Genomic DNA, 26,756 nt, shown 5'->3' with positions numbered 1-26,756 from the left:
AGATGTTGCTTCCGGGAGCTTGGTTTTATAGTCACTGGATGTTAGCCATTGATGGGATTACATGGCTTGAGGAGGAGGAGGGGGGAGTTGTGGGTGTGACTGCCTAGCTACTGGAAAATGAGGAATCTGGGTGGAAGAGGCCCAGTCCTGATCTGAGCAGACACCTGGGTTTCTCTGCCAGTTCCTTCATGCATGAGACTCGTCCGGGCGTGTGGAGAATGGCCTTGAGCATGGCTGTGACTGGGTTCTGGAGGTCTTTGGCTGCCAGGGCTCGGGGCTCTGATCAGGGCAGGGAGAAAGACTCAACCCACCCCCTCTGAGGGCATATTCATATGCCAAATATAGTAACAATGATGGGTCTCATTCTCCTGATCCTGAAAGAGCCTCTCATGTGGCACTGTTGGGAAGGACCAGTAAAGAGAGGCTGCTAAAATCTCAGGGCTAGGACGAATGGAGACGTTACTGGGCCCACTCAGCAAATCAATTATCAACAGGATGATAGTGATAGTGATAGTAGCTTTCTTAAATCTCTTTTCTTTTTCTTTTCCACTGGCCTTTTGGGTCACATCCAGTGATGCTCAGATATTACTCCTGGCTCTGTGCTCAGGAACCACTCTTGGTGCTCAGGGGACCTTATGGAATTTGTGGGATCAAACCCAGGTTGGCCACATGCCAGGCAAATACCCTATCCACTGTGCTATTGTTTTGATCCGATACTTTTTTCTTAGGTATATTTCCAGTTATTAGGTAGTTATGATTAAGTTGCCATTTAATATCCAGGATCTCAACTTTATTTCATAATTTTGTTTCTTTGGAAAGATATTTCTTAAATTTTATACAGTGAAGTAAAACTGAATCCATTATGTTTGTAACTTGGAGATTTTGCCTAATACTTTTTGTTGTTGTTGTTGTTTGCTTTGGGGGTAAATCCAATAGTGCTCCAGGACTCTTCTTGACTCACTGATTAGGGATCACTCCTGGTGGTGCCACTGTCAGCATTTGAGGCAAGCACCTTAAGTCCTGTACTATCTCTCTAGTCCAGACACTTCACGAATTTTGAAATGAAAAACATTCACGTCAGCACTACTGAGTTAATGTATAGTTGGTACAAAGAGTGAAAATTGATCAGAATAAACTTAAAACTATAAGATAAATATGGTGACCTGAGGGGCTGGCGAAATAGTACAGTGGGTACTTGTCACGTACATGTGTCCTTGCCATGTACAACTACAAGTGTGCCATGAAATAGGACTGGTACACTTGGCCGTGCACAAGGCTGGCCCAGGTTCAATTCCAGGCACCCCCATATATGAACATAGGTGTGTGGCCCCCAAATTAACAAAAAGTATGGTGACCTGAGTATTTTTTCAGATAGTTATACTTTTAATTATGATAAAATTACGTATAGCAACTTATATTTTTTTGTCTTAGGGCCATCCCCAGCTGTGTTCAGGGCTTAACTCTTGGTTCTTCACTCAGGAATCGCTCCTGGCGGGGCTTGGGAGATCATATGTGGTATTGGGGATGAATCAGCTTGGCTGCCTTCAAAGACAACCTGTTGTAGTATCTCTCTGGTCCTTATCGACAACTTTTATTAGTTTTTGTTTCTTTTTTTTTTTTTTGGATGAATAGATTTTTTTCTATACTTTTTCTTTTTTAAAAAATGGATATATCATGATATATATGGCATCATTACAAATGGTTTTATGAAAGACAGAAGAAATTATTGAAGACAGAGTGAGGAAGATCTAACTTAGATCTAACTTAGACAAAAATGAAGTTAGTTACATTAATAAAAGCTATTTTTATCCATAATAATTTAAAAAAATTGGCTTTAATTTGATATATGAAATGATATCACCTAATTCCTGAGGTAATATTTGTTACTATTTATAGAGTTCTTGTTAGCTATCAGGTAATATCTTTTTTTTTTTTTTCTTTTTGGGTCACACCTGGCGATGCTCGGATTACTCCTGGCTCTGCAGTCAGGAATTACTCCTGGTGGTGCTCGGGGGACTATATGATGCTGCGAATCAAACCTGGGTTGGCCACGTGCAAGGCAAACGCCCTACCCGATGTGCTATCGCTCCAGCCCTATCAGGTAATATCTTAAAGTATTTTTATGAATTATCTTCATTAATCTTTTTCATTGCTCTATCCTGAAAAATGTGTTGAAGTACCTGTGAAGTAGATGCTACTTTTTGAGAGGTTAATTTGCCTAAGACCACACAATTGTAAATGGTAGAGACAAGAGTAGCAAGGAGTTCTTATTCTGACATGTATTTCTTTTTTTTGTTTTTTTTCTTTTTTTCTTTTTTTATTGTTTCTTAAGGACTGGAACGATAGCACAGCGGGTAGGGCGTTTGCCTTGCACAAGACCAACTCGGGTTCGATTCCTCCATCCCTCTCGGAGAGCCCGGCAAGCTACCGAGAGTATCCCGCCTATGCAGCAGAGCCTGGCAAGCTACCCGTGGTGTATTGGACATGCCAAAAACAGTAACAAGTCTCATAATGGAGACGTTACTGGTGCCTGCTTGAGCAAATCAATGACAACAGGATACCAGTGCTACGGTGTTTCTTGCACCATACCTAGTGGAGCTGGGGCTATTCCTGGCTTTGTGCTTAGGGAACAGTGATGGAACCTGGACCTCCTATGTATAGAGCATGCACTTAGCCCATTAAACTATCTGATTAGCCTTGCATTTCTTAAATATATTGCTTTTTAAGGAGTTCTGCCACTAATACCTAGACAGAAAATTCCCAGTGAATGAGAAATCTAACTTTAAAATTTAGTATTTATTTCTTTAAAGTGAATGTTCCGTTTGTTCATAGGATATGTTCTTTAGGCTTCTTCTCAATCTGAGGAAGAAATTGGGGAAGCCAATCTGAGGAAGTCCTTACAGTTAAACATCAAACATTGTATTTATTTTCCATTGGCGCTTAATATCTAGAATATACTTCCCTGTTTGCATGTTCAGTTTTTTCTCTCATTAGAGAAGGTGGGTATGGCTGAAAGGGAGTAAGCACATGCCTTGTGTGTTTGAGGCCCTGAGTTTGATTCCTAGCACCTCATGGTCCTGTGAGTACTCCTATCCAATTTTCACTGGCCATGATTCCTATAAAGAGTAAATTTTTAAAATGATAAGTGCTAATTGGCAAGCAGTTAACAATGTTCACTTTTAATTGAGAGCAGTTGCTTGCTCTCTTTTTCCACTGTGAGCACTATCTATTATTCTTGCTCAGAGCCTTGATGGGTAGCAGGGCTGGAGCCACAGTACAATGGGTAAGGCAGTTCCATCTCCAGAATCCCATATTGTTTCCCAAGACTGCCAGGAGTGATTTCTGAGCTAAGAGCCAGGAGTAAGTCCTGAGCATCACTGATATGGCCCCAAAACCAAAATAAATAAACAAATAGGGTTCTTTTATTTATTTATGAGGAAACAATAAATGACAAAGAGTGGTTTGGAAAAAGCATGTTATGTTAAACATTTAAACTGCCTAAAGACAGAGTGGCACAAATTGCATGTATTTGAAAAACCTTAAAACGTTTTCTCCTATAAAAGTACTGTTTTCTTTTACAAAATTAAATATTCTATATTTATATAATTTATTTTAAAACAGGCCAAATGATTTATAATTTTTAACCAGTCATTTCGGCTTTCTAGAAGTAGGGAAAGAAAAGGTGGAGGTAGTGAGGGTGAGAGTGAACATGCGAGGAATTAGAGAATATGTCTTCCTGTTAATATTTGGAAGGAAGAACATAGAAATTAAGTGCAGTTTTTATTATATCTTATTAAGAGAATGTGCTGTCAGCCTAACTTATAATGTTAATGTTGAATCACTTGGTCTAGAAATCCTTTTTTTTGCTTTTTTTGGGTCACATCCGGCGATGTACAAGGGTTACTTCTGGCTTTGCACTCAGGAATTATTCCTGGCGGTGCTCAGGGGACCATATGGGACGTTGAGACTTGAACCCAGGTTGGCCGTGTGCAAGTCAAACGCCCTACCCGTTGTACTATCACCCCAGCCCTGGTCTAAAAAGCCCTTTGCCAATTTTTTCTTTCATTTTTTCAAGTCTTGTTTTTATGGTAAAATTAAAACTCTTCTCTCTTTCTATACTGTTTTTTTCAGTGTGTGTGTGGGAGGATGCAGGTAGCTACACTGGGCAATGCTCAGGGCTCACTCTTGGCTCTGCACTCAGAGATTATTCCTGACAGTCTTAGGGACCATACTGGATGTCAGGGATTGAACCTGGGTTGGCCACATACAAGGCAAGCACTCTACCCTCTGTACTGTCAGTCCAGTATTGTCTCTCTAAGCTGTATGCTTTGTAAGGAAGTCACTTTAGCACAACTTACACTTTAGGAGTGGTTAGTTATGCCCCCCCCCCCCGCCCCAATTCTCAAGGGTGGCATAGCTACATAAAAAATTTGGCATTTTTGTATATAAGAAAACTAACTATTTTTCCTCATTTATTTACTTATTTCATTTTTGTTGTCTTTGGGCCATCCCAGGCAGCACTGGAGGCTGGAGGCTACTACTGATTTAGTGCTCAGGAGTTGTTTCTGGTGGTGCTTGGTAAACCATGTGATCCTGAGAATTGAACCTAGGGCTCCTACATGCAAAGCATACATCCAGAAACCTTTTGAGTTATCTTCCCAGCCCTTTGGTCTTTTTTTTTTTTAATTAGTCTGAACTCATGGATATTTACTTTATGCTCTTTTGTGTGTGGGGAGTGGGGGTGGGGAGAGGAGGGCCATCCCCAAAAGTAATAGGGTAGTAGGGGTACATGTGTTGGGATCAAACTCAGTGCTACCACTGGTAAAATATACACTCCATCTCTTAGGGACCTCCTTTATGCATAAGGAAAAAGCAACCCCACACTCTCTTTCCTTACTTTTATGGTTTGTTGTTGTGGTGGTGAGCAGATGTTGGCACATATTTGGTTTCTATACTTGTACATGTTTTTAGTTATAGTTTGGTTGTGGAGTACTTTGTAGTACTGGGAATCATAAACAGTAGTGTCATCAGTGTATCTGTATGCAGATGGTGCTGGGTCTCAAAATCACCTATCCGTGCCTTAGCTATATCTGTAGCGCTCCTTGTCTTAATTATTTCAATTATAATACAGTTATTTATGGCTCATTTATGTTGGTGAAATTGTTCTACCTTTGATCTTTGGGAACATTTTCAATTGATTTCTTGTCCCCAGATATACATGTGTGCGTGCTCACACACATTCACACTCACACTCATACCTCACTTTGTGGTATCACATGATGCTTCAGGTTCATAATCATCAAGGATTATGTCTTGCCCCGGTCCTGGAATCAACCATTTCTTTAAAGATCCTTGCTTTCTTTAACTGGAGAAAAGAGGAAACCAAGATATAGGTGCTAGATATGTTTGTTGATCCTGGAGTATCATTGCTTGTAGATTCCTTTAGCTCACAGAGCAATGAAATAATATGTGTATATTCTAACATGTATGCATATATATGTCTATAAATATTTCTGTATGTATCCATCTATATCTCATTTAAACTACACCTGAAATTTATATTGATGTACTTATAATTTTTTTTTTTAACTTGTGGGTCATACTCAGCAATGCTCAGGGGTTTCTTTTGAATCTACATTCAGGAATTATTTCTCTTGGTGGTTGGGGGACCATATGGGATGCTGGGGATTAGACCTGGATTGGGCACATGCAAGACAAGCACCTTACCCTCTGTACTATCTCTACAGCCCATGTATTCACAAAGTGAGTCCATTCATCTTATCTTCCTTGCTTTATCTAGAAATGACTCTAATAGTGGAAATGTGTCTCACACCATCTGTCATCTGTTTAATTTCAGTGTACATGTGAATTACTCCCACCATTTTGAAAGCTGATGACTTATCTGTGAAGCACAAACAGATCTCTGCAATCCTACTTGGGCTCATATCCCAGATCCTGCTGAAGTGAAAGTCATGATTCTCACCCTCTAAATATTTAAAGCATGTGATAAACTGAGTCTAAGCTCATCAGAGTTCAGATCCAACTCAATTACAGGTAAGATTAATTCAGGTTTCATTCTGGTGGTCTGACTAGAGTCACATCTGTTTCTAAAGGAAAAGTATTGCTTATGTCAATAAAGATAAATTTCTATATAAAATACCTGGCTTATAAAAATGTTGCAATTCACAAGAAAATCTGATCAAAAGTAACACAGATAGTGAAATGACAGGCAGTGTTTTAAGGTAACTGAAAAAAATTGCTTTAGTGGATTTAGTGAAAAGACATACAAAATGAACAAACAGGTAGAAATTTTTTGTAGTTGTGGAAACTATACTAAAGGACAAAAATCAAAATTTTAGATAAGATAATAGCAATATTAGAAGTTAAGATAATTTTAGACATTAATATAATATATGACATATGTTATACTATATATAATCTTGATAGCATCCTGGCATCAAAAGAAAGGGTTAGTGGATATAAAGACATGTTGATAGAACATATCCAGATTGATTTAAAATTTTTTAAAAAAGAATAGGAGAGAAGTGGTAAAGAGCTTACCAACAACCCATGAGATAATTACAAATAATCTGGCAGATGTGTAGTTAGAATTTTAGAAAGAAAAGAGAAAATGTGGTAAAGGACATACTTGAAGAAACAGTGGTTCAGAATTTCTATAATTGGTCCAGAGAGACTGATAGTGTAGCAGGTAAGGTGCTTTACTTGCTTTGCATGAGTATGACCTGGTTTTAGTCCCCACTACATATGGTTCTCTGAGTTCCATCAGGAGTGATCCCTGAGCCTCACTGGATGTGAACTTCCCCCCAAAAACAGAAAACTTCTAAATTTAATAAATTTTATTAACTTAACAAATTAAAGAATAAGATTCAAGCAGGTGAAATCCCAAACAAAAACACATTATCTAAGAAAAAAAATGGTATATTACATATACATATACTATATGTATATAGCTCACCGTGGTGTATTCGATAAGCCAAATACAGCAACAATAACGGGTTTCATTCCCCTGACCCTGAAAGAGTGTCCAATATGGCACCGTTTGGAAGGACGAGTAAGGTGAGGCTGCTAAAAATCTCAGGGCTGGGACAAATGGAGATGTTACTGGTGCCCGTTCGAGCAAATCGATGAACAATGGGATGACAGTGATACAGTGATTACATATACATATATATTCCAGCAAAGCATATCCTCATTTTACAAGCAACAGAAGAGTAAAAGATGTCTTAAATATTTGGAAATGCAATAATAATTATGGTGAACGACTCACCATAAAGCAATCTTGAGGATAATATAATGACATTCATAAAAGTGCTGAAAGGGGGAAAAACAGCCATGTCAACTTGTAATTTTATATTCACTAAAAATACATAACCTCTAAAATAAGGTTAAAACAAAGATTTATAGACATTAAAAAGTAAAATAATTTGTCTTTAGTGGATCTGAAGTGCCAAGAAATAGTATAACATGCTCTATGAGCTAGAAGTAAAAGTGGACAGATGGAACCTTGAATCTTCAGCAAAGAATGAAGAACAGTGGGACTGGGAATGTAGTTCAAGTGGTAACGCACATGCCTTGCAAGTGTTTGTGGGCTACACTCCAGGAACCGAGGCACTGGATGTGGCTCTGGCCTTCAATACCTCCTTTTTGTACACTACCACTACCACATTGGCAACAACCATAGAAGTAGTGTAAAATCATAAGAATTCAAAAGGGGCATATGTAATTATACAGCCATAATTTTCATATTCTGAATTATTTTTATTTGAAAGTGGGCTGTAAAATCTTCAGTATGCATTTGTTTTCTTTTGGAGCCATGCTCAGTACTTCCCCGGGGCTACTCCTGACAGGTCTCTGGGGACCATGTGCTGCCAGGAATGGAACCCAGGCATTCTACATGGAAAGCCCATTGAGCTATTTCCCTAGCTCCAAGATGCATATTTTAATTTCTAGGGCAACCACTAAATATAAAAAATACTGGGGCAAAAAATATATATATTGGGGCTGGAGCCATAGCACAGTGGGTAGGGTGTTTGCCTTGCGTGCAGACCCAGGTTTGATTCCCAGCATCCCATATGGTCCCCTGAGCACCACCAGGAGTTATTCCTTAGTGCAGAGCCAGGAGTAACCCCTGTGCATCGCCGGGTGTGACCCAAAAAGCAAAAAAACAAGAACAAAACCAAAAACTGTAAAAAGGCATTATAGATGCTAACGTAGGAGTAACTGCTGTGAAAGTTGCCCTTATGCTTGACACCAGTGGTCTTGAACTACCAGTTCATGAAAATTACTGGTCTACTGCCTTGGTTATAATTGCTGGTCTGCAAACCGGGTCAAGTGCTTGTCTACTGGTAAAAAGATTGAAGAACACTACTATAAACAAACAAAAAAAGGGGGATAAAAAAAATGTGAAACAAGTTGTTTTAGACATCAAACAACAATCGTAACAGGACAGTGATTGTTAAATAAACAAAATAAATGACTTGACTCTTAGAGGATCCTAGCATATTGCCTGCAGGCAGTTTCCAGTTTATAGCATTTTATGGGGAAACCTAATTAGAGCCCAGAAGTCTGAGAAGAAGCTAAAGCTGTCAGTATTTGTGGTGTAGAAAACTAGAACAGAGAGGACCACACAGAAATCTACAGAACAAAGATTCCTGGAGCTCCTTAAAGGGTCATTTAGAATATTTAGAATCAGCTTCATATGCAAAGAATGAAACTTCACAGTGCTAGGGAATGTCACACTGTAAATATGTTGATCAATTCCAGGAGCTCATACATTGCATCAAATAGTTTGTCACTCTTGACAATAGTGGAGAAAGTGGAAAAGACTTTTTTTTTCAGTTTTGGGGTCACACTCTGCGATGCTCAAGGGTGTACTATCCCTTTGCCTCTAGTGAAGAGAGTTTTGTACTTGGGATATTGTCTAGAAACCTTGGAGTAGAGTTAAATAAGCTATAAAGACCTTTTTAAAATTAAAATAAAATTTTGTGTGTTTTGGGCCACAACCGGCCGGTGCTTAGGGGCTACTCTTGATGGGCTTGGCAGACCATATGGGATGCTGAGGATTGAACCCATAGGCTGCGTGGAAGAAAGGCAAGTGCCCTACCTGCTGTACCGCCCAGTAGAGCTTATAATTTAGTGGACTTTCTAGGTGTAATTCTTTAGCGATGAAGCCCCCTTATTTTGAAGTTTTGTTCTGTTTATAGCTCTGTAGGTAAGTCAGTGCATACTTAATATATTTTATGGAACTAAGAAGCCGTGTTCTGTCTTGGATTTTAATACCACAGTTTTGCAAAGACGAAATACTGGAGAGGTAGGATGGATGAATAATTTAAGGCTTGTCAAATATTGCCCCCCAGAAAATTTTTACCAGTTTAAACTCCTATGAGTTTGAGTAATTTCATGGTATACTTTTAACTTGTTAATGAGTCTTTGCTAGTTTGATTGATAGAAATATTTTGTTTATTTGTATATTTTTTTCTTTATTGTTTTGTGTTTCAATGCCAAGGATTGAACTTAGGTCTAGGCATGCAAGGTATATGCTTTACTGTTGACCCACCTTCTCAGCTCTTTTCATCTTTTAAAGGCGAATAGAGGTTTTCAGATATTTTTTTAAAAATTGGGATCACTTCAGTGGTGATTAATCCTTGTATAGACATGCTGACATTTCAAGTCTTGGCCCTACCATTGCTCAGAGGTTACAACTGGCAGTGCTGGTGGTGTGGGGGCATGTGGTATCAAGGATCTAAATCAGGGCTTTGCACATGTTTATCACGTCCTCTGCTACTGAGCTATCTCTCTAACACTGTTTTTAATATTTTAAACCATATATTTCTTTTAATTAATTATTTTTGTTTTGAGGCCACAACTGGCAGTGCTCAGGGGTTTCTTCTGGCCCTGCACTATGAAATTATTCCTGGCTGTGCTCAGGGAATCATATGGGATGCCAGGGATCAAATCATGGTCTGCTGTGGCAAACACCCTACCTGCTCTACTACTCTCTGGCTCCTATGTTTCTTTTTATATATGATACCTACTTATCTTTATTTTAAATGTCTTAATTTAGGGAGGGAAGTGAGTACACTGGTGATGGCTGTGGTACTGGAATTATGTGCATGAGAAGTCATCATTAAGACTATTATAAATTGGGGCTGGAGGAATAGCACAGCGGGTAGGGCGTTTGCCTTGCACGCGGCCGACCCGGGTTCGATTCCCAGCATCCCATATGGTCCCCAGGGGTGATTCCTGAGTGCAGAGCCAGGAGTAACCCCTGTGCATTGCCGGGTGTGACCCAAAAAGAAAAAAAAAAGTAATTATCTAATTAATTTAGTATCTCCCAAGCAGTGCTCAGGAAGCCTGGGAGCTACTCCCAGAAATTCTTGGTCTACTGGGCCCATGGCTCCATGCTAAGATTCTGTGATATGATACTATTTGGGCCCAGCAGTTCTAGGGGCCTGCCAGAGCTACATCTGCAAATGCATGGGAGATCATGCAGTGCCTGGGTAGAATTGAGTCCTTGTGCATAAAAGATGTGTGCCCCTGACCCCTGATCTCCCACCCCTTGCTTATCTCTTTATCTAGTTATTTTTAATTAATTTGTGTTCCCTTGCACATGTTTGCATACAATTTCTAATATATTAAGGGTATTAATCTAAATGTAATTAGAAATTTGGTAGCCTTAGCCATTATTTGAGGCATTATAAACTGTCCAATTCTTTTGCAAACAACATAATATAAATATTAGGACTGGAAGATAGCTCAAACAATCAAGCACATGCATAGTATATGCAGGGTCCTGGGCTTTATCTCCAGTACCACATGCTCTCCCCCTCTCATGGCCCCTCTTCCCCCTCAGCACCACTTGGTATAGACCTGGTTACCCTGATGGAATTGCTCTGCAATTATTTTTAATTAATTATTTAAGGAGTGCACTCCTGACCAATCATTGTAGGGAGTGCCTTAGGAGCTTCAAAGTACTGCTGGGTGTGGCACTATTAAAAAATAATTAAGAGCCAAAATAATGTATATTCTCACAAGAGAATAATTGAAAAATATGCTTAAATACCAAAAATATCTAATAGCATCAATGGCTATAATACTGACTAGTTATAAGTTAGTTAGACACTAATGATTTAATTAAATTAGATTCTACATGAAATCTTATTGTAGCATTAAAAATGCTTAGGAAGATTATAGATCGATACAGTAATGTGACCACATTGAAGCAGACTACAGAATTATTTCAGTTTTATGATTGTAACTATAAAATATTGAACTCTGCACCAGGCTGTTTTCACTCGGGGCACTCCAGAGGGGGGCAGGTGAGAACACTCAACTACCCCAAGGTACCCAGCCCCTGGCAGCTGACCTCCTCTTCCCAACTGCCTTCACACTCCAGGCCGCTTTCCAGACACATTTATGACACTTCCTACCCATTTTCCATAATTACCACACCATATTTGATGGAGTTCAGACAGTAGGCAACAAATCACTATAACACTGTATCACTGTAATCCCCTTGCTCATTGATTTGCTCAAGCAGGTACCAGTAATGTCTCTATTTTGAGACTTGTTGTTACTGTTTTTGGCATATCTAATACAACACGGCTAGCTTGCTAGGCTCTGCTGGGCAGGCGAAATACTCTTGGTAGCTTGCCGGGCTCAAGGAGAGGGGCGGAGGAATCAAACCCGGTTCAGCTCTGTGCAAGGCAACACCCTACCTGCTGTGCTATCACTCCAGCCCCTCAAATTTCAAAATACATTTTTATGAGCAGGGTTATAGCATATGCTCAAATTTTTGTTAAGATGGCAAGTACATAAAATGATCAGAGCAAAGGTACAATCTTAAAGAAAATAAACAAAAGCTTTGTTTTGTTTAAATAAAACAAAAAGTTCAAAATAAAAGAGTATTTACATAATATTATAAAATTATTCTTAGCCAACAAATTATTAACTTGTTAATAAAAAGTATTAATTTCTTAGGCAACAAATCATAGAGAGTACTCACATAGTGTGTGTGTGTATATATATATATATATTTATACACACCTCTCAGAAGAGAGTGATGCAGAGAGTCTCTTGCCCACATGCCTGGCTGTCTTCCCCGGGGCCCTCGTAGGGGGGCCCAGCTTCCCTCCCCACCCCCGAGCAGAGCTCCCGGCGGCCGAAGACCACCAGAACCTAGCTACAGCCATGCTGGAGGCTCCTCTCTACACGTTCAGACAGGCCTCATGCATGAAGGTACCGGCAGAGGAACCCAGGTGTGTGTAATCCCATCAATGGCCAACATTCAGAGAGAGACTTAAGAGCAAGTTCTCAAAAGCGCGCGGCCGCTTTGCGCGTTGCAGCCACGCGATATCTTTAGCCTACTTCTCCCTCTAGGAGAAACTGACAATCTTCTGAGAGTTTCCTGCCCACATGGGACAGCCTTGCAAGCTTCCCAAGGTGTATTCATATGCTAAATCCAGTAACAAGCTGGATCTCATTCCCCTGACCCTGAAGAGCCCCCAGTGCAACATCCTTAGGAGGGCCAAGTCGAGATAGACTTCTAAGATCTCAGGGAAAGGATGAAATGAGATGTTACTGAGCCCACCCAAGAAATCAGTGATTTACAGGTTATTGTGATTGTGACCTCTCGGAGAGCCCAGCAAGCTACGTAGAGTATCCTGCCCACATGGGCAGAGCCTGGCAAGCTACCCGTGGCGTATTCGATATGCCAAAAATAGTAACGATAGGTCTCATTCCCCTGACCATTAAAGAGCCTCCAGTCGTTGGGAAAGTTGAGTAAGGAGAAGCTGCTAAAATCTCAGGGCTGGGGCTGGAGGAATAGCACAGCGGGTAGGGCGTTTGCCTTGCACGCGGCCGACCTGGGTTTGATTCCCAGCATCCCATATGGTCCCCTGAGCATCGCCAGGGGTGATTCCTGAGTGCAGAGCCAGGAGTAACCCCTGTGCATCGCCGGGTGTGACCCAAAAAGAAAAAAAAAATCTCAGGGCTGGGAGGAATAGAGACGTTACTGGTGCCCGCTCAAGTAAATCAGTGAACAACAGGAAAAGAAAGATCTATAAAATATACATTAAAAATAAAACTTGGGGGCCGGAGCGATAGCACAGCAGGTATGGCGTTTGCCTTGCACTCAGCCAACCCGGGTTCGATCCCCGGCATCCCATATGGTCCCCCAAGCACTGCCAGGAGTAATTCCTGAGTGCAAAGCCAGGAGTTACCCCTGAGCATCACTGGGTGTGACCCAAAAAGCAAAAATAAATAAATAAATAAATAAAACTTGAAGAAATTATGAAATTAAAAAAAATTACTACTTATATTGGTTCCTAAGGGTGTAAATGCTTATGTGTCCCATAGGAATAATGTTACTACACCAGGCCTATAGCAAAGGGCTAATATCCCTCCACCATAGTCCATCAGACCCTGTTGGTTCGCTGCCCATTCTCCTGATAACCTCAGTCTATTGTCAGAGTCTAGGGTTTGTTTTCATTGGAAAGTGTATATTCTCTACGGGTTGTTTTTGCTTTGTGCCCGCAGGTATGTGTATTGAATTTTCAAGATTTGTGACTCAACATTTGTTGAGTAGCTGCTTTTTGCCCATCTCAAAACAGCATGGTAAATTAGGGATTGATGGTTGTTCTCATTTTTCAGATAAGAAAACGTGATTGTCATTTGACATATACAAGAATTTATTTTTATTTTGGAGGTTTTAAAATATATACAGATCCAGAATAATTAAATGAACTCTGTAACTGTTTACCTATCTTAAAACAATTTTCAGCTTATATTTTCAGTAAGTTGCAGAGGAGGATTTAATCCACATAGTACTTACTCCCAATCCCATTCTTACTACAATTCAATGCTGCCTTTTCATTTTGTCATGCGATGAGATTGAATAATTTACAAAGCTTAGTGTTTTTGATAAAATAAGTATAGATGGGTACATATTAGTGTTTTGGGTTGGTAATAAGATGGAGAAAACGTTCTCTTTAAACCAGATATATTTTGTAATAAGCATTTTTAGTTGGAGTGTTTGGCAAAGACAAAACCTGCTGATACAGTTCTTCCTGTTTTATAAATCTTTGACCCATTCATCAGACTCTGACCACTCTAAAGATAAAGGGTTATGGTTGTATTGGTCTATCTGACTGAAGTGGCCTTTTACAGATTGAGAAATTGTGTAAATTATTAACTACGGTAATGGATATGTACTTGCAAGTTTCATCTGGTATCTTAGTGAGTTTTAACCTTTTGAATACACCTAAAACATATTCTAGAAAATGTGTGTTTTCCTAGCAATGCTTCAGTGTATTTTTGCTAAGACAAATATTTTATTTACCCCCACCCTGATCACATTTTATCCTTCTGCTTCTATGCTCATAATTTCTACAAATTAAAAATACTTTTTAGTAGTAGTCTTAGCATATACACTTAAAATTCTTTTTATTATTTATTTATTTATTTATTTTTGCTTTTTGGGTCACACCCAGCGATGCTCAGGGGTTACTCCTGGCTCTGCACTCAGGAATTACTCCTGGCAGTGCCTGGGGGACCATATGGGATGCTGGGGATCGAACCTGGGTCAGCCTCGTGCAAGGCAAATGCCCTACCCGCTGTGCTATGACTCTGGCCCCTAAAATTCTTTTTAAAAAAATTATAGGAACTTGCTTTCTAATCAGTTTTGTTTTGTTTTGAGAAGGGGAAAGCCTCATACTTCTGGGATATATATATGTATATATATATTTAGGAAAATACATGAAGGTGTACTGAGATAATGATTATATACAAATAATCTTGTGTTCTATAGAACTTTCATTTATTTCAGACATCTCTAGTCTGAAAAGATCTCTGATTCTCTCGATTTTATGTCATCACATTTTGCATTTACCATCTTCCCCTGTCAACAGGACAGCAGGTCTCTGAATCTTGGAGAGCTTAGGCTCATGGTCTTACAAACCATACCAAACTTGCATACCAAACTTGCATTCAGGGATTATGTAATTTAATCTGAACGCAGGGTAATTTAACCTGGTATTCTTTTCAAGAAAAAGACTAAATAAAACACTGCTTTTTGTTTAGTTTGCTGTTATTTTGTCAAATAGAGATACTAGAAATCTTAAGTGATACTAGGATAGTCAGTGGCTGGTTCATATAGGTTAGTAAAACATAATCAGATGTATTTTTTTTTAAAGTATCTGTTTTAGTAATTTGAGGGGTGCTCCCCAGCAGTTCTCAGGAAGCCAGAAGTCTCTCCAGTGTGAGCTTGACTGTTTGATGCTCATCCTGGAAATGCTGTATGAACTGTTATCAGGGTTACACCTAGCGCTGCTTAGGGAGTTACCATGGGTTACCAGGACTATAGCTGGCAGTGCTCAGGGAGTCATTTGGTGCTGGAAATTGAACTGGAGCCTCAGACATGCCAGACATGTGCTCTGTCTTTTGAGCTATTTCCCTGGATACCAAGCATAATTAAATATTTAGTAGTTAGATGAATGATATTGGAAGAATTTCTGGAGAGATATGAGGAATGAAAAGAGAGGGTCTAGGGAAAAGGAGGGAGAGGGAGAGGAATCGGAGAGGTAGAAGAGTTAAGGAAAGAAGTGTTCGAGAAGTCAATGAGTTGCATAAGTATGGAAGTACCTATTTGACAGTTTGGAATTTGTTGTCGTCTTAATAGAAACAGGAAATAGAAAATTGAAGGACATTTAGGAGAAAATGTTAAGTAAGGACATGGAAACAGTGTCTTACATTCTCTTGAAATATTTTGGAAATATTTTCGAAGTTACTTGTTGCAGGTCTGTGCTTTAGATAAGGCAGTTAAGGCTGCTTTCCTGACTCTCGTGCTGGATGGTGGGGAGGGATGAGTGGAGAGTTTATTTAATCCACTTAATAAACATTATTTAAGTTTAGTTTAAAATTTTGTCATTAAGTGTGGTCTAAAGAACCTATGAAAAAAGTGTATAAAGGCAGAATTCTACTTTGGTTGAATTGATCAGGTTTTTCTTTCTGTAAATGACACTACATTTAATTTTGTGGTAGTTCAAGACAATCATTTTATAACTGTCATATAATCTCTTCCATTAGACTCTAACTGCTTTATGGTTATTGCTGAAATAGCTTAATGCCTGGCACAATGAGTAAATCTCTTACATGAATGATTGAATGAATAAACTAATGATCTGTTTCTTGTTTTGTTTTTGTTTTTTGCTTTTTGGGTCACACCTGGCAATGCTCAGGGGTTTGCTCCTGGCTCTGCACTCAGGAATTAGTCCTAGCAGTGGTCAGGGGACCATATGGGATGCTGGGAATCGAACCTGGGTTGGCTGCATGCAAGGCAAATGCCCTATCCGCTGTGCTATCGCTCCAGCTCCTGATCTGTTTCTTAAACACAAAATAATTCTAATTTTATAAGCTTACAGAATAAAAAAGGTGGAATGTTTTAGGAAAGAGGGTTTAATTATTTCAAATGGCAGTAAGATACAGGTTGAAAACTGACCTTTGGATTTGACTATTAAAGGTCATTAGTTTCTTTTAAAAAAGTGTTAAAGCAAAATGATTGGAATAGAAGCTGTAATTAAATGGGGCATGAGGACTTGGAAAATCGCTTAAAAGACTTCAGTGTTTGTCTTGTGTGCAGGAGCCCAAGTTCATCTGGCACCACTTGTTTGCCCCAGCATCAGCAGGTATGGCCAAGGAAAACTAAATGTTAATGGGACATGAGAACAAAGAACATGAGATTTTAAAAAACTTTAGATTTACTGGGGGGGTTGGGGGTGGAAGATGGGCACTGGTGAAGGGAGGGGTGTTTGAATATTGTATAACTGACATAATCCTGAGAACTTTGTAACCCTCCACTTGGTGATTCAATAAAAAAAAATAAATAAATAAAATAAAAAATAAAAAACTTTAGATTTGAAGCTAAACAGAAGACCCATTGGGGAGTGCCCAGGATTTGAGAGGGGTAGCTCATTATTAATATTATGCATTTCTTTTTTATGAATGTGTCTAAATATTCCCACCTATATAACGGATAATATTTTTCTCTTCTAGTGTTTTTGATCTTTTAAATGTAGTTTTGCTGTGCTATTTGGAGCCCCCTAGTGACCAATATAAAATAATATTTAAATGTAAAACCTGAATTAATAAATTTAAAACCAGTTACTCCTTATGCTGGCTATTCTTTTCATCAGAATTACATGAAGATGCGGTATATGGTTATAGTGATAATGATAGTTATTTCTTTGACTTTTTGCCATACTCTATAGTGCTGGGGCTTACTACTTCCTGGCTCTGTGCTCAGGGAATTACTCCTGGATGTGCTCAGAGAACCATATGAATGTTTGCAATTATATCTCAGTTGGCTGCTTGCAAGGCAAGCACCTTTTCTGTTCTATTATTTCTCTGTCTTGTTTTTATTTTATTGTTATGGGTCTAAATTTACTATAATTTTGTTTCTTTAGTAATATCTTAGTATTATAAACTGCTAGAAAAGTCCAGTATGTATTTGTTCTTGCCAATATATTAACAGCTATCATCATTCTTCTCAATTATTTTTGTTTTTGTTTTTTTTTAGAGTCACATCAGCAGTGCTCAGGGATTATTACTGGCTTTATGTTCAGGGATCACTCCTGGTAGAGATCTGGGAACCATATGGTGTGCTGGTTCTCGAACCTGGGTTGGTTGTGTGCAGGCCAAGTACCCTGCTCACTGTATTATCACTTCACATCCTTATTCTCAACTCTTATTCTGAAATTTATGTCTATAGTTATATAACTATATAACTATTGCAACGTTGTATTTAGTTTGAAGATTTTGAAAGAAAAGCTTGAATTACTGAACAAAAGAGATTTAATTATTATAAAAATAGTATACATTCACTATTCATCACAACAAAACTTAAAATATAGAAAATTTTTAAAAATTACCCTTGATCTTGCTTCTTAATATTTTCTTTCTAGGAATTTTTTACATTATTATTTATTTCTAAACAACATAAGGAATACTTTTGTAACCACACCTGGATAAAGAATATATAAGCTATGGGGCTGGAGTGATAGCATAGTGGGTAGGGCGTTTGCCTTGCACGCGACCGACCCGGGTTTGATTCCCAGCATCCCATATGGTCCCCCAGCACCGCCAGGAGTAATTCCTGAGTACAGAGCCAGGAATAACCCCTGTGCATCGCTGGGTGTGACCCAAAAAGCAAAAAAAAAAAAAAAAAAAAAAAAAAGAATATATAAGCTATGAAATCTCTTATGTACTCTTTATCACATCCCCATTAGTCTCTCCCAGAGGTAATACTGATTTGGTATTTTATTTTCTGGCATATTTAAAATCTCAATATATTGATATCATAAATTAGATATTTTTCAATTATGTTTATAACATGTATCCCATGCAGCCACGTGGCTTGTGGTCATTTATTTTTGCTGCCATATTATTAGTACTTTCTTCGGGGATACCTCCTAATACGTACTCTGGGGACCATGGTGCTGCTCCTAGAATTTCTCATTCAGCTGGGCCACATGGTTAAGTATTAGGGCACTGGCACGTGGTGCTTCTTGGAATCTATTATGCAGGTATTTCACATTAATATTTTTCCTTAAGAGATTGTTATTTCCTATTTGCAGCTGTTAGGAGAGATGAAGTCATGAAATTTGCTTATAAGTGGATAGACATGGAGAGTATCATGCTAAGTGAAATGAGTCAGAAAGAGAGAGATAGATACAGAAGGACTGCACTCATTTGTGGAGTATAAAATAACATAACATGAGACTGACACCTAAGGACAGTAGATACAAGGGCCAGGAAGATTGCTCCATAGCTGGAAGCCTGCCTCATGAGGAGTGGGATGAGGTGGGGGTTGGGGGAGAAGGCAGCTGGAATTGAGAAGGGATCACTAAGAAAATGATGGTTGGAGGAATCAGTTGGGATGGGAGATGTGTGCTGAAAGTAGAAAAAGGGGCAAGCATGATAACCTCTCAGTATATGCATTGCAAACCATATGCCCAAAAGTAGAGAGAGAGTATGGGGAATATTGTCTGCCATGGAGGCAGGGGGAGGGTGGGAAAAGGGGGTATACTGGGGATATTGGTGATGGGGAATGTGCAATGGTGGAGGGATGGGTGTTTGATCATTGTGTGTTTGTAACTCAAACATGAAAGCTTGTAACTATATCTCTTGGTGATTCAATAAAACAAAAAAAATTTTAAAGATTTTTATTTCTTGTTTGTAGCTGATAGTATTTATTATATAATTTTGGGACTCTTCGTTTAGAATCACTGTTTTTGGATGTCATATCTGATGATGCTCAGGACTTATTCCTGGTCCTGTCTGTGCTCAGGGATCATTCCTGGTAGTTCTTGGGGACCGTTTACAGTGCTGGGGGTCAAACCCAGGTTGGCTGCATTTGAGTAAAGCATTCTACCCACTGTACTGGCTCTCTAGCATAAATAAATACTTTTTGAAGGTCATTTATGTTCAAATAGAGATAGGATTTTTATCTCAGTAAAGTTGAATGCTTAAATTTTCTTGTGCTAAGTGACATAGTAGTTAAAATTTAAAGTTTAGAATATATTTACCCACACATTGCAATGTAACTTGTATTTTAGGGATAATTAAGAAATTTAAAAAATTGTGCTATGGGAAGTAGCTCAGATGGATTTATCTCTGGTACCATGTGGTCTTGAGTGCTCCTTCAGATGGTCTGATGGCCCCAAGCACCACACTGCTGGGCTGAGTACCAAACCATTAGGCCAAGCATTTTTAGAGGGAGAGGAGGAAAAAAAAGGAAAAATAACATCGATTGTGCTAACAGATTGGATTGAAAATAGATAATACAGTCACTTGCACGTTATCTTCTATTTTTCGATTTTGAGGCCACACTTGGCAATACCCAGGTTGGCCCTGTGTTAGGCAAGTAACCTGCTATATTATCTCTCAGGCCCCTCATTTGTACATTTTGAAGTGAACCTCATTTTTTTCCCCCTTCTCTTTCACTATATTCTGATTTGAATCTTTTTTACTTTGGCTTTTTGGGTCACTTTCAGCGATGCTCAGGGATTACTCTGGTTCTGCACTCAGGAATTAATCCTGGTGGTGCGCGGGGGACCATATGGGATGCCGAACCTGGGTCGGTTACATGCAAGACATATACCCTACCCACTGTACTATTGGCCCCTGGTTTGAGTCTTAATATTTGTCTTGGCAATTGAGCTTAAGGAAGGAGACTCTAAATTTATGAAATAACTTGAGGTGTGAAAAAAAGCAATTTAAAGATGACTAAAGTGCAATTAAAATAAGATTTTGCACCTTCTTTATTGACTTATTTTAAATGTGCACATATAGGGGCTGGAGTAATAGTACAGCAGACAGGGTGTTTACCTTCCACTGCTGACCAAGGTTCAATCCCTGGCATCCCATAGCTCCTCAAGCACCCCAGAAGTAATTCTGAGTGAGAAGATCCAGGAGTAACCCCTGAGCACCACCAGGAGTGGCCCCAAAACCAAATAATTAAAATATGTAAGTTTATACAACATAAGAACTAAACATACTAAAGAATTTACTCATTTGATATTAGTATATTTGGATTTTTTTCACTAAAGAATCTATGTGAGGGGGCTGGGGTGATAGTATAGTGGGTAGGGCATTTGCCTTGCACACAGCCGACCTGGGTTCGATTTCCAGCATCCCATATGGTCCCCTGAGCACCACCAGGAGTGATTCCTAAGTGCAGAGCCAGGAGTCAGCCCTGAGCATTGCAAGATGTGACCCAAAAAGCAAAAAAAAAAAAAAAAGAATCTATGTGAGGGGCTGGAGAGATAGTGAAGCAGGTAGGACACTTGCCTTCCATATGGCTGACCTGAGTTCAATCCCCAGCATCCTATATGGTCCCTAAAGCACCACCAGGAGTAATTCTTGAGTGTAGAACTAGGAGTAGCCCCTGAGCATCACTAAGTGGCTTCCTCACCAGTATCTTTTGTTTCTTTTTTGATTGTTTTTTCCCAAAAATGCTTTCTTATACATTGATGAATTTTATGATTAAATGGAGTATGAAATAATCTCTGTTCATTATGGCTTGGGCTCATAATTTTTTTGTGGGGGACTTCCTCGATGCTCAGAGGACCTGGAGGTCACTTTGGGCCATACTCTGCCAGCTAGGCCTGATGGTTCAATGCATGGACCAAGGGGTGCTGAGAACTAATGTCCAGGGGCCATCTGTTCTGGGGATTGAACTGGGATCTCAAGCATTCAAGGCATGAACACTAGCCCTTTGAGCTACTCTCCTGTCCCCCAAGTCATAACTTATATTTGCTTTTGACATATTATGAAGTTAATATCAATGTATAAAAGCCTACTGACAAAATTCTCATTTTAGATATTTATTTTTTCCCCCCCAGAAACCATGAATGGAGGATCTCAAATTCACATTTTTTGGGGGGCTCCAATTAGTTCATCGGAAATGACAGTACCACAGGAATCAACTTCTTTAACTTCGACTGCTGACCCCTGGAAAAAAATTCAGCTTTTTTGTGATCAGCATTCTTTACATTTAAAGGATGAAGAATGCAAGCATAATCTTGAATACGATCAAGTAACAGATGCTGTTGGCCCAACAAATTCTATGAATAGATCTGTTGACATGAAAGATAAATTTGGACATTGTATTTCTGAAATACAGACTCTTAAATCTCAGAGGATTCACTCCTTTGGAATGAGTGTTACAACTAATTCTGATGTACAAATACGAGAATTTAAGAACAGAGTTCGAGATTTAACTGAGGAAGAAAAGTGTCAACATTTCAGTGAAATCAAGAAGATCACAAGTGAACAGCATAAAGATCAGTCAAACATATGTGGTCAAAATTTTCAAAGTAATTCCTTTCAGTTAGATCATAAATTTGAAACTCTGTTGGGTTTGGAATATGATACTGAACAGATTAAGATAGGCCCAGCAGCAACTAAAACAAAATGTATACCAACAGAACGTCATGAAATAGGAAACGGAAGTTTGAAGTTTTTTTCTTCTAATACAGTAGATCAGCCAGTGTCAGCAGGGTCAGCTAAAATGGTCTCAGATCTTAAGATATCTACTGATACCGAATTTCTCAGTATAATGACCTCTAGCCAGGTTGCTTTCTTAGCTCAAAGGGAGTATAAAAGGCAAAATTCTATAAATAAAAGGGCCATAAACTTGGAAATTGAATCAAAGGCTGGTGACGGGGAAATAGGAGTAACTGAAGAGAAATTGATTCAACCTAAGGATGATTTGGCAAAAGGCTGTGAGAGTGAACAAACCCAAGCATATTCCCTTGAACTTTTTAGTCCTGTTTGTCCTGAAACAGAAAGTTGCCATAGCCACATCGAGTCTGATAAAGATCTTAAAGGGAATACAGCATTTCAGCAGATCTTTACTTCTGAAGATAAACTGCCTCCAAATGAGATATATGTTGAGTCCTGTAATTCAGGGATACTGTATTCGCAAGTAAATACTTTCCACAAAAGTTCTGTTAAAAGAAGTTCTACTTCTCAGGATAAAATGTGCCTCTCTAAAGCTCATTCTAAAGTTCTTCAAGTAGCTAAGAAAATTAAGTTAGTTTCTAGTACTGAAGATTCTACTGTAGCAGTGAACCAGAGGAAGACCTACGGATTTAAGGAAATTAAAAAAACAACATTAATAAGAGATTGCTTTTCTAAAAGTCAGAAGTTTAATTGTTTAGTTATGGTGCTATCTCCATGTCATGTGAAAGAAATAACTATAAAATCAGGACCAAATTGTGGCTCAAAAGTACCTTTAGCAACAATTATGGTGATCGATCAATCAGAAATTCAGAAGAAGGTTTTTTTATGGAGGACTGCAGCATTTTGGGCACTTACATTGTTTCTTGGAGATATTATATTACTCACGGGTAAGGTCATCATGGTACAGTGGTAATTTATAAATACACCCCCCCCCTTAATCCCCCCAGACTCTCTTAATCCTTTGAGGCAGTCTTTTTTTTTTTTCCCCCACCATTTGCCTTTTCTACGGGCTGGAGCGATAGCACAGCCATAGGGCGTTTGCCTTGCATGCGGGTTCGATTCCTCCGTCCCTCTCGGAGAGCCCAGCAAGCTACTGAGAGTATCTCACCCACCCAGCAGAGCATGGCAAGCTACCTGTGGCATATTTGATATGCAAAAAACAATAACAACAAGTCTCAAAATGGAGAAGTTACTGGTGCCCTCGCAAGCAAATCAATGAACAATGGGATGACAATGACAGTGCCTTTCCTAGACTCTGGCATGATGCATTTCTATAGCATTGGTGTTAGTTTTCTTTTTATTGTTAGTGATGATATAATGATAACAATACTGTGTGTACTGCTGTCTGAGGACCTTTGCTCTGTCCTAGTTCTATTCTTCTTTTCTACTGATTTCTCTTTAAGAAGCATTCCTTTGTAGCCTTCTAACTTTGTATATTAGCATCCAGATCATATCATCAGGTTCTTTGTTTTATTACATTTTTGTCTATGTGAACTTATTATTATTATTATTGCTTTTCATGTCACACCCTTTTTCATGTCAACCCAGTGATGCTCAGAGGTTACTCCTGGCTCTTCACTCAGGAATCACTCCTGGCAGTGCGTGGGGGACCATATGGGATGCCGGGGATTGAACCCGAGTCGGCTACATGCAAGGCAAACGCCCTACCTGCTGTATTATCTCTCTGGCCTTGTAGACTTACTTTTAACCCTTTTTGTTATTGTTGAATGCATGCATACCATATCTTATAACCACAGTATGAAGAAATTGGTGTCATGATAAGTTTTCTTTTTCACTTTCTAGATGTTACTGTTCATGAGGATCACTGGGTTGGTGAGACAATACTTCAGTCAACGTTTACCAGTCAGTTATTAAATCTTGGGAGTTACTCATCTGTCCAGCCTGAACAATGTAAGATACGGTTTAAAAATTTAAAAAAATAGTAATTGAAATATTTACACATAGTAGGATAAGGGTAAGGTTAAAATACTAATTTAAGGAAATATCAGTCATACAGGGAAAAAGGTGCTTGCTTTGCATGCAGCTGACTGCAGTTCAGTTTCTAGCACTGCATATAGTTCTCTTGAGAGCTGCCAGGAATAACCCTTGAGCCCAGAACCAGGAATAAGCTCGGAACACTACAGTAGGTAGGGCATTGCCTTGGATGTGGCCAACAGGAGTTTGATCCCTGACACCCCATATGATCCTTTGAACACTACTCATGGAATGATCCCTGAGTGCAGAGTCAGGAGTAATTCCTGAGCCACAGCTGGTGTGACTGAAAAGTCAAAAGAAAAAATTTATTTATAACTTTGGATTATAATCCATAACTTATAATTTATGGATTATAATCCATAAAGTTATTATAAAATTGGTCTTTATGCTTTATTATACTATCAAAATAATTTTTTTTTTTTTTTTGCTTTTTGGGTCACACCTGGCAATGCACAGGGGTTACTCCTGGCTCTGTACTCAGAAATTACTCCTGGCGGTGCTCAGGGGACCATATGGGATGCTGGGATTTGAACCCGGGTCGGCCGCATGCAAGGCAAACGCCCTACCCGCTGTGCTATCGCTCCAGCCCCTCAAAATAATTTCTTGTACATAAAGGATTGCAGACCCCTTTTATAAAACTGAAAATAGTTGTCACGGGTTAATACCTGAAAACCTCTTAGATATTTTCTCAAAACCATTGTCTGAAATTTTAACTTCCCTAGGCAGTTCTTTCTGTGTATAGAATGCTTACTTAGGTATACCAGTATTTGTTATAGATTATCTCTATATTGATAATATTGGAATTGTGAAATTATATGAAACTATGTCACTAGCACCTGCTATAGTTCCTGGCACATCTGGTAGTCTACTGAATGACTATCAGTAGATGGCCTACTGATAAGTGAGTGAATATGGAGGCTTCAGTGTGGTATAAGAAATGTATCAGAATTTGGGGCCAGAAAAAAAATAGCTTGCTTCCCTTCCATGTGGCTAACCCTGGTTCAATCCCTGGTACCATGTATAGTCCATGAGCACTGCCAGGATTGATTCCTGAGCATAGAACCAAGAGTAAAGCCCAAAGTCCCACTGGGTGTGCCCCACTCCCAAACAAAATATATCATGATAAGAATGTTACTTATTTTATTTTTTTGTCGGGGAGAGGCACACCTGGAAGTGTTCAGGGATTATGCCTGGTGATGGTTGGGAGAACATACGTGGTTTTTGGGATCAAACTGGGTCAATTGTGTATAAGACAAGCAACTTAACCCATGTTCTAGTTCGCCAACCCCCAGAATAAGAATATTAATAGAAGGAAAGAAATTGTTGGGTAAATTTTTTTTGTATTGAAATTGGTTAATTCTGCTTTATAAAAAGAATTTAAATGTTTTATTAATATCTTACTTTGGTAAACAAATCAACTATATTCAAACCTATCTCCCTTTCCTTCAAGGAAATTTGTATCCGCAAAAATATCCATCAGGTACAGAGAGAGAGAGAGTACATCAGGCAGGGTGCTTGCTGTGCATATGGTCGACCAGGGCTATATCCTTGGTACCACATATATATGGTTCCCCCGCCCTGTGCCAGGAGTGATTCTTCAGTGCAAGAGTCTGGAGTAAGCTCTGAGCACTGCCTGTTGTTCCCCCAACTCCCAACCCAAGCAACCAAACAAACAGCCAGACCCATCTCTCTGTATTTAAAATGTGTTTACTTTATTATAATATAGTTCAATAAAAATGAGAGAGGTAAACATCTAAATGGCATGATGACAAATTTAAAAAAACCAATATAACAATTATGAGAAATATTATAATGCAACACAAGCTCAGATGGTAAATGACAGATATAAAAGCTGTCCCAGCTTAGGGGAAAGAGAAATCATTGGCAGGATATACTGGTTGCTCTTCTATGTGGTATTTAGACAGACAGAAAGGATAACAGCATTGCAAGCTGAAATGATGAGGAGAGACGCTAAGAAGTGGAAAGAATAAAGCTTATGCGGTTAGATAATGCTTAGTGTATTACAGGGTGAAATGCTAAGGGTCTTGGGAAAGAATGGCAGTGGTTGACATAGTTAGGGAAGGTGTGATTCAATCAAGCAAGAGTCGGGGACTGGAAATTAATTGAAAATGAAAGGATGCTGAAGACATAAAGTCTAAAATATTCGTCTTTGTTAATAGGTAGAAAAATGGTATCATTAACAAAATAGAGAAGAATAAGACATATTTTAGAAAATAACACCTTTTCATCTTTTCCATTGATTAAAAAATAAGCATCTAACTCAAGAATAAGCTACATATTTTGCATGAACGAAATATTGTTAATATTTAATCATACTTTCACAATGTGGAGTTCTAAGAAAATATGTTAAGAAACTGTAATGTTGCCATCTTTTTGAGTGTTTTTTTCTTTCTTTCTTAGATTCCAATCTAGTTAGTCATATAGTACTTCAAGACTTATTGCTTTACTTGTCTTCAAAACATTCCTACCTCAGAGATCTTCCTCAGAGGCAGCCTCAGAGGATGAACAGAATTGAATTTGTAGAATTGGAGCAACTTCAGCCTGACATACTAGTCCATGCAGTACTAAGAGTTGTTGATATTACGATACTTACAGGTAAACATTTGAGAGCTTTCTTAATTTTATATTACTAAAAATATTAGTATCCAAAATTACCATTATGTATAATTTTATTATTTAATATCATTAGCTGTTGAGAT

At 38.8% G+C, this 26,756-nt stretch overlaps 1 protein-coding gene across 4 annotated transcripts in view; it reads left to right on the top strand.

Annotated features, from left to right (window-relative positions):
• The window catches only part of SHLD2 (shieldin complex subunit 2), a 68,213-nt gene that overhangs the window by 26,684 nt on the left and 14,773 nt on the right, over positions 1-26,756 (top strand). The window contains exons 2-7 of one of the 4 annotated variants that reach the window (XM_055119017.1): positions 1,986-2,101; positions 5,858-6,054; positions 20,445-20,541; positions 21,420-22,928; positions 23,845-23,952; positions 26,458-26,652. In XM_055119017.1, the coding sequence (XP_054974992.1) occupies positions 21,425-22,928; positions 23,845-23,952; positions 26,458-26,652 (1,807 nt within the window). In that variant the 5' untranslated portion in view covers positions 1,986-2,101; positions 5,858-6,054; positions 20,445-20,541; positions 21,420-21,424. Of the gene's footprint in view, positions 1-1,985; positions 2,102-5,678; positions 5,764-5,857; positions 6,055-20,444; positions 20,542-21,419; positions 22,929-23,844; positions 23,953-26,457; positions 26,653-26,756 lie in introns of those variants that run through there. The other 3 variants (XM_055119015.1, XM_012932473.2, XM_055119018.1) reach the window with 3 other exon arrangements.

This window comes from Sorex araneus, chromosome 11 (genome assembly GCF_027595985.1).
Source record: "Sorex araneus isolate mSorAra2 chromosome 11, mSorAra2.pri, whole genome shotgun sequence".
In the NCBI taxonomy this organism is placed as follows: Eukaryota; Metazoa; Chordata; class Mammalia; order Eulipotyphla; family Soricidae; genus Sorex; species Sorex araneus.
Note: the sequence above shows the minus strand (reverse complement) of the source record. Positions and strands in the feature narration are given on the sequence as shown.